Raw genomic sequence first — 16,874 nt, forward strand, 5'->3', positions numbered from 1 at the left:
ATTTCAGCGTCGTGGGTTTGAGCCGCACGTTGGGCCAAAGATTCCTGCAGTGCAGGGGGTTGGACCAGATGACTGGGGGGGGGGGCGTTTCCTTACAATTCTGACTTTAGAGCGACCTTGGATAGCTGAAAACATTGCTTCAAGTGCAGATCTCTTCGTTTAGACCTGTGGGTCCCCAGATGTTGCTGGACTACAACTCCGATCATTCTTAGCCAGCATGACCAGTGGTCAGGGAAGATGGGAGTTGTAGTCCAACAACATTTGGAGACCCACAGATTGAGAAACACAAGACGCTGATCAAATAACAGCAAAAAGTTAATGCAAAATGGGGACTCCTGGTTTGAGCACGAAGGGGAAAAGCCACCTCCTCCTCGCCCTTCCAAGCCGGAGAATGGGGAGAAATCTCTCTCCCACTTCTTCCCACAAAGCGCCGCGCTTCCCACGTGCGCCCTCTGCTCATGCGCCCCTGAGCGGGTTAGATCTCGCCCTTTGAGTATCCATTACTCCTCTCTCGTGGGTCGCCGGCGCCCGAAGTTCCCCCCAGGCTCCGCCTCTCCGACTCCCCAGCGCCTCCTCTGGCGTAGCCGGGCTCTGCAGCGTCCCACGTGCGCCCCCGGGGAAGAATGGACGGCGGCTCCGCGGCTCGCCCGCTGCGCGTCCTGGTGGACATGGACGGGGTCCTGGCGGACTTCGAAGGCGCGCTGCTGCGGGGCTTTTCCGCCGCCTTCCCCGGAGAGCCTCGCGTGGAACTGGAGCAGCGAAGGGGCTTCTTGGCAGTGGAGCAATACCGCTCCCTCCGGGAGGATCTGGGGGTGAGCATCCGGCGGGCGGGCGGGACGGGGGGCCGGCGCTGGACAGCTCCCATGACCCGAGCTGCTCCCGGAAGATGACGGGGGGAACAGGGGAAGAGGGAGCAGAGGCCCGGCTCCTTTTTGGAGAGCTCGAGTGCTAAGACTTGCCCGAGATCCAACGCAGCAGGAAACTTTAGAAAAACCGGCGGGGGCATTGCGGTCCCATTCTGCCTTTAAAACAGTTATGACATGGGCAAAAAGTCCAATTTCAGCTGGCAGCAAGGAGGAAAAGCTGGATCTAGTGGACTTTTACCCCTTAAAAGCTCGAGCCAGCAGCCTTGCCGCAAAGAAGAACGCGCGCTCCTCTGCCCGCCCCGTCTGTGGCAGTTAGTGACGCAGAGCATCAAACTATCTTCAATGCCAGAAGTTGATAGCTAAAGTTTCAGAGCTGCCCTCTATTCCTCCACCACACCCCATCTCTCCTCTGTAGGTCTCATGTGTCTTTTAAAAGTTTTGTGGTAGGCATATTTCATTCCACTGGAAAAACCATACATGCAGATCAATGGAATGATTCATTTCTTCAAGTTGAAACATTAAGGCTACAATCTTGCTTTTAAACCCAATTGTGGAGATTCTCTGGATGGCGAAGAATCATGGGTGTTACCAATTACAGCAGCAAATATAGCCCAAAAGAACAGATGAAGGAAAATGGAGACACAATCCTTTGGTAGCATCCAAAGTACCGCATTTTTCGCTCTATAACACGCACCTGACCATAACACGCACGTAGTTTTTAGAGGAGGAAAATCCGTAGGCATGCCACCCGTAGGCATTCTCTCCATAACACGCACAGACATTTCCCCTTACTTTCTAGGAGGAAAAAAGTGAGTGTTATGGTGCAAAAAATACGGTAACTTTGAAAAGCTGTTTTGTAGTTTGTAGGTTTCTTTTAAAAAAAGGGCTCAGTGCAACTTGCATTAACAATTATATCTTTTTCTTTACAGGATCAACACACTCTCTTTCCACTACTAAATAGGCTTGGAAAGTGAGAGGCTTTCCCAAAAAAGTTATCTGAAACCAGTCACTTTTCAGCCAAGTTTCTCAGTACAAGAAATATCATTTTAAACAATCGGTTTATATAAACAATCACTCCCCCAACCATGAAAAAATATTGAAATGCGAAATATACCTAGGAACAAGTCTTCACCATGACAGAAACGTTATCCAATAAAAAGCTTGCAGGAGTAAAGCAGTCTTAGGCTGCAATCCAAACCCCCTTTGTGCAGGGTTGGCGAGTTGGATTTGGCAGAGGTGTCCCAGAACTCTCCCTTCTACCTGCTAAAAGAGGTGGGGGAGCATGTACTGCCAACAGGACCCCCCCCCAGCAGCTCACAGAGCTGGCCCAGGCTCTGCTGGATCCTGAGCCAGCCCCGCTGCTGTGGCTTGATTTGCCAGCCCACCCCATCCCAGCTGGCATGCGTGCAATGGCTGTGGAAGCAGCAGTGGTCCTGCAGCTCAGTTCAACCCCTCTGCTGCCCAGCCTGGGTTTCTACGGCAGCCCCAGTGCCTTGCTCCAGAAGGCACTCCTTGACCACGTACATGGGATGCGGTTTTGAAAATTAAAGCAGTTCTTGAGCTCTTCTCGGGGGGAAGAAGAGAGCCTTCTTCTATTTTCCTCATAGTAGATTGAATATTAAGCAACTAGGTGAGCTCTGTTTAGACTAGAAGTGTAATTCCATGCATCTGGTTTCAGGTGAAGGTAGCCAGTGTGTACGAGTCACCAGGCTTCTTTCTGGGTTTGGATCCCATTCCAGGAGCTATCGAAGCAATGCAGGAGATGATTCAAATGCCCAAGTAAGGCCCATTCGGAACACAGAATGGTTTGCGATTAGCCCCCATGGTTTATTTTCATATAGTGACTAATAATGCCCATGTCTTTTCAGCACAGAAGTGTTTATTTGCACAAGCCCTATCCGGAAATATGAATACTGCGTTCAAGAGAAGGTTGGCAATTGTTTGCTGTCCCCTACTCTCTCTCTGTTCTGCTTGCTTACCCTGACTCCAACCTTGTGTTATGCAGAGCCTCCCATCAGATTCCTTATTTTTGCTTTTTCCTTGTTTGCTTCTATGTTCATCTTCAATACTAGTGGCTTATGTGCTTCATTGTCGAGGTGAGGCTCTATTCATGTCCTTTCCACACCATTGGGTTACCTGCTCTGATGTAGATCCCCCACCTATGGCAGTATTTCAGAGGCTTTGGAATGGTAACTTGCAGGCACAAGTCAGTTGAACAGTCTATTGCACCTTGCACTGGAAAAGGAGCAAATGTATTTGCTGGTTATAAAAGTAGGATATGTACCCCCACGAAACACAAGCATATAGTTTTTATAATACAGTGGTACCTTGGTTTATGAACTTAATCCATTCTGGAAGTCCGTTCTTAAACTCTAGGAAGAAGACACAGGGGGCCTTATGTCTGAGTAAACGTGCACAAGATTGTGTTGTGAATCTTGTAGGTAACACAAAACATCTTGCATTTTTTTTGCCCTTTGGCCCAATTTATTTAAATGTTTTCCCCTTTTCTGTGAAAAAAACCCCATGAGAATCTGCATTTTGTTGGATGACCAAAATGTACAATGATTGGAATACCTATGTTAACAAGAATTTCTACCCCCTAAGCGATGGGTATTCAGATGCTTCAGGAAGCCACCAGCTTCTGCTCTACAAGCCCAATTAAAAAAGACATCATCTGCATGTTTACTAAGAAGTACACCCCACTGCATTCATTCCTGAGTATGTGTGTTCAGGATTGCAGCCTAAGCAATTTGTGAAATGAGAAAATGTCTGTCAAAGGTTGTAGAAAACATTTCATACCAGCTTTATAATTTTACGTCTCCTCTGACTCTCCTGTCTAAATAACCGGCTGGATATAGTCAAGTGTTTTGGCTTCTTTGCTTTTTTGGTAAAAGGCTGTAATTAAAATTCTTCTGATACTGATCTTTCTTCACCTGATAGTACAGCTGGGTTCAAAAGCACTTGGGTCCCAAATTTGTGGAGCGGATAATTCTGACCAGAGATAAAACAGTTGTGTCTGCTGATCTGCTCTTTGATGACAAGGATGCCGTTAAAGGTACGAGAACGTGCAGTGCGGTTTTCAGATCCAAACGCTTTACCGTTGCTCCAGTGATGAAATGGTCGCTCTTGCAATTTCCCATTCTCATTCTTCTCAGGGGTTGAGCCTAATCCGAGCTGGGAGCACATCTTGTTCTCTTGCTGTCATAACAAGCATCTAAAGCTGCAACCCCCACGAAGGAGACTCGAGTCTTGGACTGATGACTGGAGGGCAATACTGGAGAGCAAGCGCTCCGAGTGATGGCTGAAGAAAGGGGTGTCTACTTCAACAGGCAGTGAAAGTGACCCAAAACACCAGCTGGTCATTAAACTCCACTGGAACGAAGCAAGACACCCACCCAGTGAGCCGGCCCAGATGGAAATATATTTCCTATTTGCAAGAGAATACTGTTTTGTCCTAATTAAACATCAACAATGTGAGTTATAAAGATGTTAAATCCCTGTGTGGAGTCTTTGTCGTGCATCTAGATAAATAAAAGTGCAAACGATCAGTAGCTGGTATATGGCAGGGCCAGAAAGGTAACGGGGGAACCTCAAAGCACTAAGATTTTAGGGTACAATAATAGAATTGTGGAATTGTAGAGTTGGAAGGGACCCTGAGAATCATCTAGTCCAGAGCTTTCCAAACTTTTCATGTTGACGACACACTTTTTAGACATGCATCATTTTGTGACACGGTACTTTAGTTTTATTAGCAAACCGGAGGTTAAACTAACCACTCTCCAGTCCTGGGAGGAGCATTCGTGTGACACACCTGTTAGGATTCTTGCTCCGTGTTTGCAGTCACGAGATTGTTGTCTGTCACATGACGGTGTATGTTTTCATTCCACATAGTGGGAAGTGACGGAGACAGGATGTTTTGGTATTACTGTGTTCTGGAAAGTGGGACTATTGTCCTTTGTTCCTTCTCTCTCTGCTGTCTGATGAGAAAGAGGAAGGAGCTAAGTCAGAATGCTCCGAGTGTATTATATGTAAATAAACGTAGATTAGCCAAGATGCTGAGCTATTTAGTCTGTTACGCAAACTGCAAATATTCTGCAGAATCCCTAAGTGTGCTGATGCTTGGTATCAGTCGCTGTGATGTTCGGGCTGGAGAAAGCTTTGGAAGCTCCCGAACGACCGACCAGGAGGGAGAGAACATGCCAGTCAGGCATGTGTCTCTACCAGGTTCCTACATGAGAGTAGGACGATCCTAACAACACCTACACACTGCAGCTGACACAGTAACATGTCACAGCACACAGTTTGGAAAGCTCTGATCTAGTTCAGCTCCCTGCAATGCAAGAAATATGCAGCTGTCCCATATGGGGATCAAACCTGCAAACTTGGCATTATCAGCACCACACTCTAACCAACTGAGCCATTCGCTATTGCTCACCTGTCTTCTGTTCATTCTGCTGTTTAAAGGAAAAAAAGCCCAGCTAAAGCATGGATGTGCAACCCATGACTTTCCGAATGTTTCAACACCCATCATTCCTGACCGCACTGGCTGATGGGAATTGGAGTCCCAACTATATTTGGAGGGCAACAGGATTCCCACCTGTATTCTCCTGCTCCAAGGTATATCCACTATAATAGCTATTAGGGTCCTGTAGCAGGATTTAAATCTCCAGATAACAATATTTTATCTCTGTTCTTTATTCAAATATTTATAAACCACGCTTTCACAGAAAATATAACAAGGCGGTACAAAATACCACCACAACAGTAAAGCCATCAATCAAATCTGGTTGGTTAAAAAAATTCACACTCCAAAAGCATGTCTGAACAATGCAGAGTTTGCAAAGGCAATTGAAAGAAAGCAGTAATGGAACTCTGCCAAGCTTCCTTAAAAAAGAAAGGAAGTGTAAAAAATAAAAAAGGAAGAAAGTAAAAATGCATTGGGATTTTTAAAGATGTATAACAAAACGTAACAAGACAACTAAGCATAATTGTGGTACATCTCCTGATTCCTGCTGAACTTCTATTGGCAAGGAATCCCACGCACATTCCAATAGAACGACTGACTTTCATTACAGTAGAATGAAAGACAAGCTTAAGGGGCAATCTAAATTCCCAACCCTGCTGACAGGGCTTGGCCAAGCAATAGAGCCCATACTGCATCAATAAAATTGCAGCTCACTTTGGCTGCAAAGCGGTGGTGGTGGGGGAGAACAGTAAGGCTTGAACTGGGCCAGATCGCTGCACCATCTCCAGGTCAGTGTAGGAACTGGGCCCAGATTCACCTTGAATGCACTGCATCTTGGTACTAAGACCAGCTTAGGATCCAGCAGATCCTGGACTGGCTCAACTTTGCCCCTCCTTGCCTTTGCAATGCCCTGTTTTGGGGCTTCCTGCTGTCTTGTGCCAGTGAGAAGCCCACCCAGCAGATGGAAGGCTGGCTTACCCAAGAGAGCTAGGCAGCAGGACACCTCGGCGTAATCTAGCCTCCCACCAAAGCATGGTGTGATGTGACTAGATGCCAAAATATTTCAGAAGCCCCTAAAAATGACAGCATCGGATGCATGCCTCGTGGTGCTTAACAGTTCCTGAAGAGTCTCTTTTTGAAGTGAGATTCCGGGGATGATTTTCCTCACCCGAGGGCTGGCTTTTTCCAACACAAGGGCTGCTGCTTCTTCCAAGAAAAGCTTTCCGGCTGCCCTCCGTGCCACATCAGTCCTTTGGTAGGGGGATCCCTAGGGCGGTGTGTTCGGTCAGGGCCTTGGCCGCCTCTACCTGATGAGGGGTGCAGTAATCTTCAAGGAAGATGGTTGCCAGGTTTCGTAGCCTCCGGTTGGCCGAGAGGGAGAAGCGCAGCATGCATTCCACTACGGGAAGAGCTGTGATCTGTTGGCGAGACTGGGGGGTGGTCAAGTACATTAAAGTAGTGACTGCGGACATCACAGTCTCTTCATTGGAGCTGGAGAGGGAACCGACAACGGCTGCGACACCATCTGCCTCCAAGATATAGTCTTTGTTGATTTTGTCCAGGCAGAGGTTACAAAGGCCACCTAAAGTACGAGAGAATGAGATAGTAAAGACAGGACCAGCCTTCTCATCTACTTCACATTTACCACTGCCACAGGTATTGAGGCAACCAGGTTCATCTAAGTCACTCAGACTCACCATGAACGGCTAAAAGAGGCTTCTGGGAGGCCAGAGGGACATTGCTGGAACAACTCTTGGGCTGGGGCAACTGGCTAATATGTTTTAAACTGTTCCAATTTTGGTTCCTCTGTTTTTTGTTGAGTTGGTGTCGGTTAAATGTTTAGTTGAGGTTGGCGGTAATTTTAATTTGGGTATAACTGTAAACTGTTTATTATTGTTATCGGTTTCTATTGATTTATTGGTTTATTTGTTGCTTGTACAGGATATTTTCTTTTTTAATGTTTGATGTTTTGTTGTGTTTTTATATATGTTGTAAGCCGCCCAGAGTGGCTGGGGAAACCCAACCAGATGGGCAGGATATAAAGTAATTTTACTATTATTATCAAGTCAGGGTTCCCCTAATTTGGGTCTCCAGCTGTTTTTGGACTACAGCTCCCATCATCCCTAGCTAGCATGACCAGTGGTCAGGGATGATGGGAACTGTAGTCCAAAAAACAGCTGGAGACCCAAGTTTGGAAAACCATGATCTAAGTCTTTCACTACGTAGCTTGCGTGCTTGCCTCTGCACTGTCCTGACTTTCCCTTCCTCATTCCCCAACATCCACAATGAAAGCAACTGGTTACTAGAGGGAGGGGAGATCTCAGGGGGAGTTATAGCCAGGCAGACACAGGTTAAAACTTCTATTATATATTCAGATTCTGTCATGAGAATTGTAAACATTGCACACATTGGGGGGAAAGGGGGGGTCTGCCACTTACAAAATGTGATTAAGAAGAATTTGGAATCTGTTGGCAAAGGACAAGATGCTGAAGGGAAGAGCTAGCAAGAGGCACAGGGCATTATGGGCTGGGAACGATGTAATTTATGTCTTGCAAAGTTGACTGGTGGCAATACTAGTGTATGTTTAACTATTTAACTACACTCTGCCACAGGTTCCTCATTTGCTTAACACACAGTTTTTTTATGAGAGGGAAAAGAAAGAAAACAAGTGGAACAAGAACCCAGCAGGGTTACACACTAAGCTATCTGCAATAAAAGAACACCACTGGGTTCTTGTTCAACTTAAAGAGTTTTTTGTTTTCTTTCTTTCTGCCCATAACAACTCCCTCTGATTGCAATTATCTACCTTGTTTTCATTCTGATAAAGCCTTCCTGTTTTCCCCCCAACCAAAGCATTCATACTAACTCCCCACACACAACACTAGAAGGCACTGTGCACTCCTGTAAGTGCTGTAGCCTCTGCATAAGAGAATGCTCCTTTGTTTTCAAAACTCGTCTGCTTCCTGCTCTTATTGGCTCAGCAGTGTCTCACCTGCTCCTTCAACTCCGCATGTCAGACTAAGCAGCCTTTTACAAGAAGTGGGATATCCTGTATGTTAACAGGTCCTGGGATTTATGGGGACCAACTGTTTTGCTCATGGCTTCGAGAAATAAAACTGAATCATTTGCTGAAAGATTTTGGATGCTGAGTAATTAGCATGATGATAATAAAAGTAAACAATTATTCCCACACTGTGTGGGCCGATACATTTAACCCATTGTGTTTTCTTAACAAGTGATACTGTTGTATGGGTATGGAGAACCTATGTCCCTCCAGATTTTGCTGGACAGCAACTCCCATGTTCCCTGACCATTGAGCGTGCTGGCTGGGGGAGTTGGAGTCCAAAAACAACTGGAATGGCACAGTAACTGCTCTTTTCCTAAGTTTACAATGTTAGCTGGCTGCTCTGACTAAATTTCTTCTAATTGTGAAGATTTATCTTGCCCCCACAAAGGATACAGATTTTAATAATGATGATATTCAGTATTTATATAGTGCATTGAACACTAAAATGTTTCACACACATTTTCTTAGTAATCCTGCTTTTATACACATTGTAAGAGAGGTCAACATTAAATGGGGGTTTGAGGCTGATGAGAGAGAAAGAGAGAAGTTTACTTAAGGCCACAGGCTGCAATCCAATGCTTGCTTACCCAGAAGGAAGCCCCACTGAACAGTGGGACATAGGTCTGAGCAGACATGTACAGGATTGAACAGTTAGAGATTTAATGGCTGAACCACGAGGCCTTCCCAGCTTACCATTGTAACCACTACCATAAAGGTAAAAGTAAAAAAACCACTGCCATGTACCAAAACTGACTAACTTGACTATCCCTAAAGCGATGTGGGAGTATAATTTCAAGTGTGAAGGCTGAGAGAAGCTCTTAAAAATTGCTTTAATTCATAGTAAGCATCAAGCTTAAACCCAAGCCTTACCAAGTGCAAATTCCACAAGCGTTTCATTGTCCTCACTGAGCATATCTAGGAACAGGTCCAATACTTTCAGCTGCCGGAGATATTCATAATTCTTAGGATCATAAGCAAAATTAGCTAGATTGGCCAACACCTGCTCCTTGGCTTCTGAAATAATATAAAACAACTCTTGAGGTAATATTTTTGGCACAACTTTGTTAATATATTCAGAAACGTTTATTTGAGTTTTTGTGGTTGTTTGATTTTTATGTAATATTGCATGTCCTATGCTCTAATGCAAACAAAAATATATACAATGCAACCATGTTAAACAGTTTAAAGATGAAAATGAATAAAAACTGTGTTACCAAAGCAACAACGCTTGAGAGGAGGAAAGAAGCAACTAAGATGGGCAAGGCATTTATACGCATAGAACAAAAGCAGCTAGTGGCCAATAAATTATACTCACCTGAGCTCTCAGTCACCTGGAATTCAGTGACTAGGGCCTGTAGGTATTCAAGGCGACCCAGACCAAGTAGGTCCTTGTGGTTTTGGGACATGGTGCTAGAAGAAAAGGCAGAGTTTCATTTGAAATAATATTCTGAAGGATGTACTATTACAGGAGTCCTGAAAGGTTCTGTGAAAGATTTCTTCTCCATTTTCAATCCCAATTTCCTTGTCTTTAATGTTTAGCCTCTTTAGACTATGTATAATTTCAAGCTAATAATTTTATACGAGCAGTGAATAAACTACAGCTTTATTCTTCGAATGGGGCAGGCTTCCTAAACGCATTTTGCTTTTCGTTCAGGAAAAAGCATTTTCCATCCCCAAATGTGGAAAATCCCACTGCCTCAAAAAAGTACTTCCACATGTCTGTAGAATCAAATCTACTTTTGCCCTGAAAACAAACCATGAAGCTAAACTTTCCAAGGTAGATCTTTGCCTATAACATTCTCCCTCCAAGCTTCCTATGCTGCCATACGACAAACTCTCTGTTCATGTCCCTTAGTGTTTTAAAACACGGATATGGTTTATATGTGCTTGTTCAGGACAACTCTTAGGTTCTCAGTGAGGCAGGAAACCATTTGACATAAAACATTTTCTAATCATGACTAGACTCCTCACCTTTGTGTACTCAAAATTACAGCAAAAAATATTGCCAATTTCTCCGATGTCCTTTAAAAGAACACCTACTACTTCCTCTTTTAAATATTAACTAAACAGGGAACTAGAAGACACAGGGCGTACAAAAATTCAATCGATGCCCCACCAACTAGTATTCCTACTCTCCAGTTCCTCCACATAACTATGGAAAAGCTCCCAGTAAAATAAATGAGCCTGTGTGACTATAACCTACCACTCCACCAGGGCAACACTTTGCGACTTGTGTAGATGTGTCCTTAAAACACCACTTCTCCAGTATTTACCTGTGTATGATCTAAGGTAAAAGGTAAAGAACCCCTGGATGGTTAAGTCCAGTCCAAAGCGACTATGGGGTTGCGGTGCTCCTCTCACTTTCAGGCCAAGGGAGTTGGTGTTTGTCCACATACAGCTTCCCAGGTCGTAGCCAGCATGACTAAACCACTTCTGGCACAATGGGACACAGTGATGGAAGCCAGAGCGCACGGAAATGTAGTTTACCTTTCTGCCACAGCGGTCCCTATTCATCTACTTGCACTGGTGTGCTTTTGAACTGCTAGGTTGACAGGAGCTGGGACAGAGCAATGGGAGCTCATCCCGTTGCAGGGATTCGAACCACCAACCTTCTGATTGGCAAGTCTAAGCGGCTCAGTGGCTTAGACCACAGCGTCACCCGTGTGTATGATCTAATGGTCCCATGAAACAACTGCCACTCCCCTCTCCTTTGGGGTGTCCTCCCCACCATGGGAAAACATGTCATATGACGGATCAGGTTTCTCATATTTATTCTGGAAGACTTTCTGACCCCTGGAAGGCTGCCCTGACCAGAACATGGCTGAAAAAGACCTAGGTTAACATATTATTGTTGCTACTAGTAGTGGTGGTAGTAGTCGTCTATACAGTGGTACCTCGGGTTAAGTACTTAATTCGTTCCGGAGGTCTGTCTTTAACCTGAAACTGTTCTTAACCTGAGGTACCACTTTAGCTAATGGGGCCTCCCGCTGCCGCCGCACCGCCGGAGCACAATTTCTGTTCTCATCCTGAAGCAAAGTTCTTAACCCGAGGTACTATTTCTGGGTTAGTGGAGTCTGTAACCTGAAGCGTCTGTAACCCGAGGTACCACTGTATTTTCTTATACTGTACTCCGTCTTTCCCCCTGATAGGGACTCCAGGCGGCTTACAGGTAAACCGAGGTCTAGGATAGGATATTGCCGTAGGAATCTAACCCTGGGTATTTCCGTTCGTTTCCCCGCCCACTTCGTTACCTGCTGCCCTTGGATGGCTCCTTCCTTTGCCCGCACCGGCCTCGCTTTATCGCCCAGCCGGTTGGAGGCACAGCAAAACCTCGCACGGAACTTCCGGACGAGACACGCCGGCACGCACGGAAAAAAACTCCAGGAACGCGCAGGAAACCGGATGTTGCGTTGAAGAACGGGCAGAAGAGTTACATTAAGGGCAGCACCCTAGCGGGGAACAAGAACTCTTTAGAGGTGGGAGGGTCCGCTCTACCGCTCCGCCGCCGAGTCCCTTCCAGCCATGGCGGGCTTCTCCGCGAAGAAACGTCTGTCCAAGCCCTTGTTGTTTGGGGGCATCTTCTGTGCCTTGGCGACCGCCTTCGTGTACAGGTGCCGTGAGAGGGCCTGGGCAGGAGTCCAAAGGGAGGAGGAGCTCGAGGAGCCTGGCAGGGGTTGGTGTTGAGGTCGGAAACAAAGTGCACAGTCCAGCAAGCTTCTCCAGCTGCCTGACCTTTCAGCTTAAGGCTTTGGCCCTCGGCTCACTTTCTTGGGGGTGATCCCCGCCGAACTTTTGCATCATAAGCACGCATAGGACTGCACCGTGAAAAAGTCCGCGGCAGTCCTCTTGCAAGATCCCATTTTTGTGGACTTCACAAAGGAGACCCCCCCCCCAAAAAAGTGTATTTGTGGTGCCTTTAAAAGCTAGCGAATCTGCTGCGATACAGACTTTTGCTGGGTTGGGTTTTCCTTCGGTTCGGAAGGTTTGTGCCATATGCAATCTGTTTGGTCTCTCGAGTCTTGCAAGGCTTTGTGTTTTTGAGGAAACAGGTTTGCAAACCCATTGCAGCGCTCCTTAGGAGTAAGCCCCATTGCTCTGTGGGGCTTTCTGCTGGGTAAACGTGCATAAGACTGACTGGAGTTTTCCCCAACTCTCCCACCCCACACAGATTCATAGCTCTTTATGAAGTCTCAGTCAGTCTAATGGCCGTAGGAAGTTTTATTACTCTCTTTTCCAAGAACTTTTCGGTGTGTGGTTCTTTGCTAGCTAGGACTCGCCCTATGTTTTAGAACCTCCCCAACCAGAAAAGGAATGGGTTGTGTGTACTGTACTAACATGCACAGTGGGTGGCAGGATAGAGCTTTGTTGAGGGACGCCTGGTAAGCAAAGGTCGGGAGTTGGGCTGCATGGCTTGCTTAACTCTCTTCTTGCCTCTGTTTACTGCAGACATCGTTTTTTCCCTGAGGTAGAGGAGATCCGTGCCCGGGAGTACGAGTACTATGAAAAGAAACGCCAGGAGGTGCTGCAGAGGCGCCAGCAGCAACTGGCTGAGCTGGCGCAGAAGAAAACAGCCCCGTAATTGGCCTTCTACTGCTGAGGAAAGACAGAGACCTGACTAAATGGACTAGATGACTGTGCTCCCATGCCATTGGTTCTTACAGGCGTGTTTGGGCTTGGACTACTCAGCGGGATTTGAGCAAGTCCTATCTTAATGAACTTGAGAGTTCTTGGGAGAGAGCATGTAATGTCCATAAGAATAAGGATTTGAGTCTGAGGGAACCTAAGATTACATATTGTTTCTTGCATTGATTTTTTATGCAACTTTTAGCATATGATTTAGCACAAGTGGTCTTGCAACGACTCCAAAAATTTGCCATGTTTTGGTGAGTCTTGGCTGCCCTAAACATTTCATATATGAGTTGTGTGGTTTTTTTTTTCCTTTTTGGTTTTGCTGGTAATCATGTATAAAGGTAAAGGACCCCTGGCAGTTAAGTCCAGTCGCGAAATATATCCCTGCTTTCAGACAATATTTCAGAGATGAACAATATTCTTGCTTCCTATGCAGAAACATCTAGGTCACTGTTCAGACAAATGAATGTCTATTTCTGGCGTGTGTCTGCTTAATCACTGAATGAAGCACAATTGTTTATTTTGAAACATGAATGAATTCCTGCAGTTGGATCATAGCTGTAAAAGTGATTGTGAACAGAAATGATGCGCTGATGCAAATATATTACCGAAATTCTTTGGAATTGTTTAGTGTGAAGTTTTGAGTCAATGCTACATATAGCTATACTCGGTTCTACTGACTTCAAGGTAGCTTACTTCTAGCTAATTGGGTATAACTTTGCAGCCTAAGCAGTCCACTGAGACAGCCAGTAATTTCTGAGTGGTCTGCAAGGTGGGTGGGATTTGAGAGCTGCTGTCCTCAAATTTCCATTTCAAAAGCTTGGACAATAAATTGTAGGAACAATTGTGTCTCCCTGCAAGCATCTGTAATGATTGCAGCCACTGTCTTCCCAGTGCAAGTTAACGGAGTAACAGTCCCTTACCTTGGTTGATTTGCTTGTGTGGAACAAGGAAGAGAATTTGAGCTGGTCAGCCCAGTCCAAACAGTGTCACCCTTGACGTTCCTTTTAATTATCTAAGGATCTCACCTGTTTGCTTATAGGCTGACAAAATTTAAGATTTTAAGTACTCAAGAGGCAGTGGGGGGTATGATAATAATTTTTTTGGGAATTTGTATAATAATGAAATGTTCTGCCATTATCAAAAGTATTAAAATAAAGTTCACAATCTTCCCCTCCACTCTAGGCACTGCATGTATATATTTTATATTTAGGGGAGGTGGTTTACAGTGACACAGAATCAGTTTGAGAAATTGATCGTGGATCTGCAAAAACAGTATGTGGTTGGGGAGGGTACTTCTTAAGCCACAAGACCCAGGAACGGGATCCTTCCTGAGGGAAAGTGTGAAGGATGAGGTAAGGAATCAAGTCATGTGAACCAGAGAGGGAACAGTGGTCCAGTTGCGAAGAGGGTGAACAGCGATCTCTTTTCTGGAATGTGAACAAGGAACCAATGAGCAGGAGAGGGCAGGTGTTGCAGAAGTACAACTCCTTATCAGCTCAAGCAAGCATGGTCAAGGATCAGCAACATCTGAAGGGCCAAAGGTTCCCCACACCTGAGCAAGAGGCTATGGTCACTAGAATCTAAGCCAGCCTTTCTTAACCTTGAGTCCCCAAATATCTGACCAGTGTTCAGGGATGATGGAATTGTAGAACTGAAGGTACCACCAGTGTCCTATAGTCCAGCCCCTTGCAGTGCAGGAATCTTTTGCCCCATGTGGGACTCAAACCCATGACCCTGAGATTAAAAGATATAATAATATAATAATTTATTATTTCTGCCCCACCCCTCTGGCTGGGTTTCGTGCTCTACCTACTGAGCTACCCAGCACTGAAGTTGCAGTTCAAGAACACTTGGAGACTCGAGGCTGAGAAAGGCCTGCCTAAGCACTTAGCCAGGAGTAGGTTCCTGTTGAGTAGGTTCCTACTTGTGACCTACTAATTGGTAGTGTGGTGGGGTGGAACAGGAAATGGGCATATTTTGGAGAGCTTCTTAGAAGAGGCAGGAGGAGGGAGTAGTCTTTTGTACTGCTCTCAGAGCAAGTTGGGTGAGGAATAGGTGTTTGTTAATTCCGGTTTCTTGGGCAACTAGTTGTAGATGAGGAAGAAAGTCCTCCTATGGGTATGTTTTGGAGCAACCCCACCTTATCTGCACAGGGGTGACACATAAGGTTCCTTTTTATTTTAACATCAGTGAAACTTTTAATATTTATTAAGAAGTAATGAACTTTAATTTAGAAACAGAGGCAGCCCAATGATCCATCATCACAGTATCATCTACACTGACATAATCCCTAGGTAGTTTAACAATTGATATTTTTCTGTCTCGGTTCTGTGCTATTTGAGAAACATGCCTTCTCTAGAAAATAGTCTGCCTATAATGCTTTTTTGGGGGGTGGGGAGGGGAATAGTAAGCATGAAAGAAGGTCATGGAGAATGGGAGTGTCTTTTTATTGGCTGGTTTCTCCAGATTAGCTAGCTTTCAATGTTGTATAATAAAACTAGCTGTGTTTGTGTTCCCTGGCTTCTGAATTTAATTAAAACTTAATTCCCCTGACTTCCTACCCGGAAAGTCTTGAAGAAGCCAGTTCTGTTCCATGGCTTAGTGACCAAGCAGAACTTGCCTTTCACAGGTATAAATCTAAGGAAAGAAATCTTTGTGACTTATTACCTTTGCCAGACATTTTATTTAAAACCTCAGATGTCCAGCACTATACTTGTGCTCATGCAATAGAGAAATTACTGGTTTTAAACAATCTGTAGGAGCATAGCTGTTGTACTGTAATTTGTCACTTAGGAAAAAAAATCAATCATGTTGAGAGGTAAAGATATGTGGAGGTAGTAGTGATGCAGGGGGAAAGAATTTAATGTGAGGTGGAAGGGGTGCGTCGTAAGTGAATTTGAAACCACAATACCCCCCACCATTAACACAACCAGTATTTTAATGTTACTTTCAGTGCAATCCTAGGCATGCCTACCCAGAAGTAAATTCCATTGAACTCAGTGTTTCTTACTTCCAGGTTAAGTGCATAAAGGACAGCAGTCTCAAGTTATTAAATACTAAATACTAAGTTGCTGTGTTTCCACCAATTTGTTATGAAGCCAGGAATGTTAATACTCCTCTTGCCAACTAGGAAACTCATGCAGCCGTTGCCAACAGGAGCAAAATGACAGCTGTAATTGACAAGAAGGAAAGGTATAGAGCTCCTCTAGAATCAACATTGAATTTAGTTCAAGAGGCTCCAGAAACAGTCCTACCCTTGTTCCTCCTCCACCAACATTACGGCTACCAACATCAGTTGCTATGTGAAACCTTATTAACAGTTTCCCCTTAATCCAGAGGAAAATGATATGGAGAAATTACAGGGAATCTAAAATACTAAGTTTAAAATTTTTATTGAGAGTTCATGAACAAAAAAATGCCTTAAACAAAACAGGTTTTACTTCCTAGCTTCTTTATTCAGACATGGATAGAAAAAGCTAATATTTGGTCCCTTCTTAAATGGTGTATTCTGAAAGAAGAAAAAGCATTCCACAATTCCTGAAGGAAGCACAAAAGTCGGTGTGCATTACAGTTCAAAGTCCTTAAGTCTGCCTATTTCCTTTAATGTTATCAGCTTTACAAAAGTTACCAAGTGCATTTGGATCAATACATTATTATTTTTTTAAAAAGAAGACTACACGTATATATCCAAGCAATAATGCAGCAATCTTGTTCAAGAGCATATTGTAACAAACTGGCCGCAGTCCTGAGATAAAAAAATTGCAAAGAAATCGCTTTACAACAGTGGCCTAAATTGATGCCAATCTTCTAGTCCAGCTGTCAACTTCTTTAGGACTGGGATGGG

General features: G+C 44.7%; 2 protein-coding genes and 1 long non-coding RNA gene across 3 annotated transcripts; 2 read left to right on the plus strand and 1 right to left on the minus strand.

The window, feature by feature from the left end:
• Positions 1-463: 463 nt before the first annotated feature.
• Positions 464-4,364, plus strand: NT5C (5', 3'-nucleotidase, cytosolic). The gene is made up of 5 exons (XM_083598325.1): positions 464-812; positions 2,545-2,645; positions 2,735-2,795; positions 3,807-3,921; positions 4,022-4,364. Exons 1-5 carry the CDS (start codon positions 624-626, stop codon positions 4,162-4,164), a joined length of 609 nt encoding a protein of 202 aa, XP_083454451.1. The 5' UTR covers positions 464-623; the 3' UTR covers positions 4,165-4,364.
• A 1,181-nt stretch (positions 4,365-5,545) lies between these two features.
• On the minus strand, positions 5,546-11,779 carry ARMC7 (armadillo repeat containing 7). Its single transcript, XM_083598327.1, has 4 exons — positions 11,650-11,779; positions 9,714-9,808; positions 9,269-9,412; positions 5,546-6,913 (listed from the first exon to the last, which is right to left on the minus strand). The coding sequence occupies exons 2-4, from the start codon at positions 9,802-9,804 to the stop codon at positions 6,576-6,578; spliced, it is 573 nt and encodes a 190-aa protein (XP_083454453.1). The 5' UTR covers positions 9,805-9,808; positions 11,650-11,779; the 3' UTR covers positions 5,546-6,575.
• Positions 11,780-11,850: 71 nt separating this feature from the next.
• Positions 11,851-14,206, plus strand: LOC310755458. The gene is made up of 2 exons (XR_014544355.1): positions 11,851-12,009; positions 12,845-14,206. It is a non-coding gene; the product is annotated as an uncharacterized lncRNA (long non-coding RNA).
• The last annotated feature ends 2,668 nt before the right edge of the window (positions 14,207-16,874 follow it).

This window comes from Podarcis filfolensis (genome assembly GCF_964270895.1).
Source record: "Podarcis filfolensis genome assembly, chromosome: 2".
NCBI lineage: Eukaryota > Metazoa > Chordata > Lepidosauria > Squamata > Lacertidae > Podarcis > Podarcis filfolensis.

Excerpts from the sequence above, each read along its gene's own strand:
- NT5C (XM_083598325.1), top strand. The coding sequence starts at position 624 with ATGGACGGCGGCTCCGCGGCTCGCCCGCTGCGCGTCCTGGTGGACATG. Across the intron at positions 2,796-3,806 it reads AATACTGCGTTCAAGAGAAG|TACAGCTGGGTTCAAAAGCA; the intron begins GTTGGCAATTGT and ends TTCACCTGATAG. Across the intron at positions 3,922-4,021 it reads TGACAAGGATGCCGTTAAAG|GGGTTGAGCCTAATCCGAGC; the intron begins GTACGAGAACGT and ends CATTCTTCTCAG.
- ARMC7 (XM_083598327.1), bottom strand. The coding sequence starts at position 9,804 with ATGTCCCAAAACCACAAGGACCTACTTGGTCTGGGTCGCCTTGAATAC. Across the intron at positions 9,413-9,713 it reads CCAGGTGACTGAGAGCTCAG|AAGCCAAGGAGCAGGTGTTG; the intron begins GTGAGTATAATT and ends ATATTATTTCAG. Across the intron at positions 6,914-9,268 it reads GCTTGTGGAATTTGCACTTG|GTGGCCTTTGTAACCTCTGC; the intron begins GTAAGGCTTGGG and ends CTCGTACTTTAG.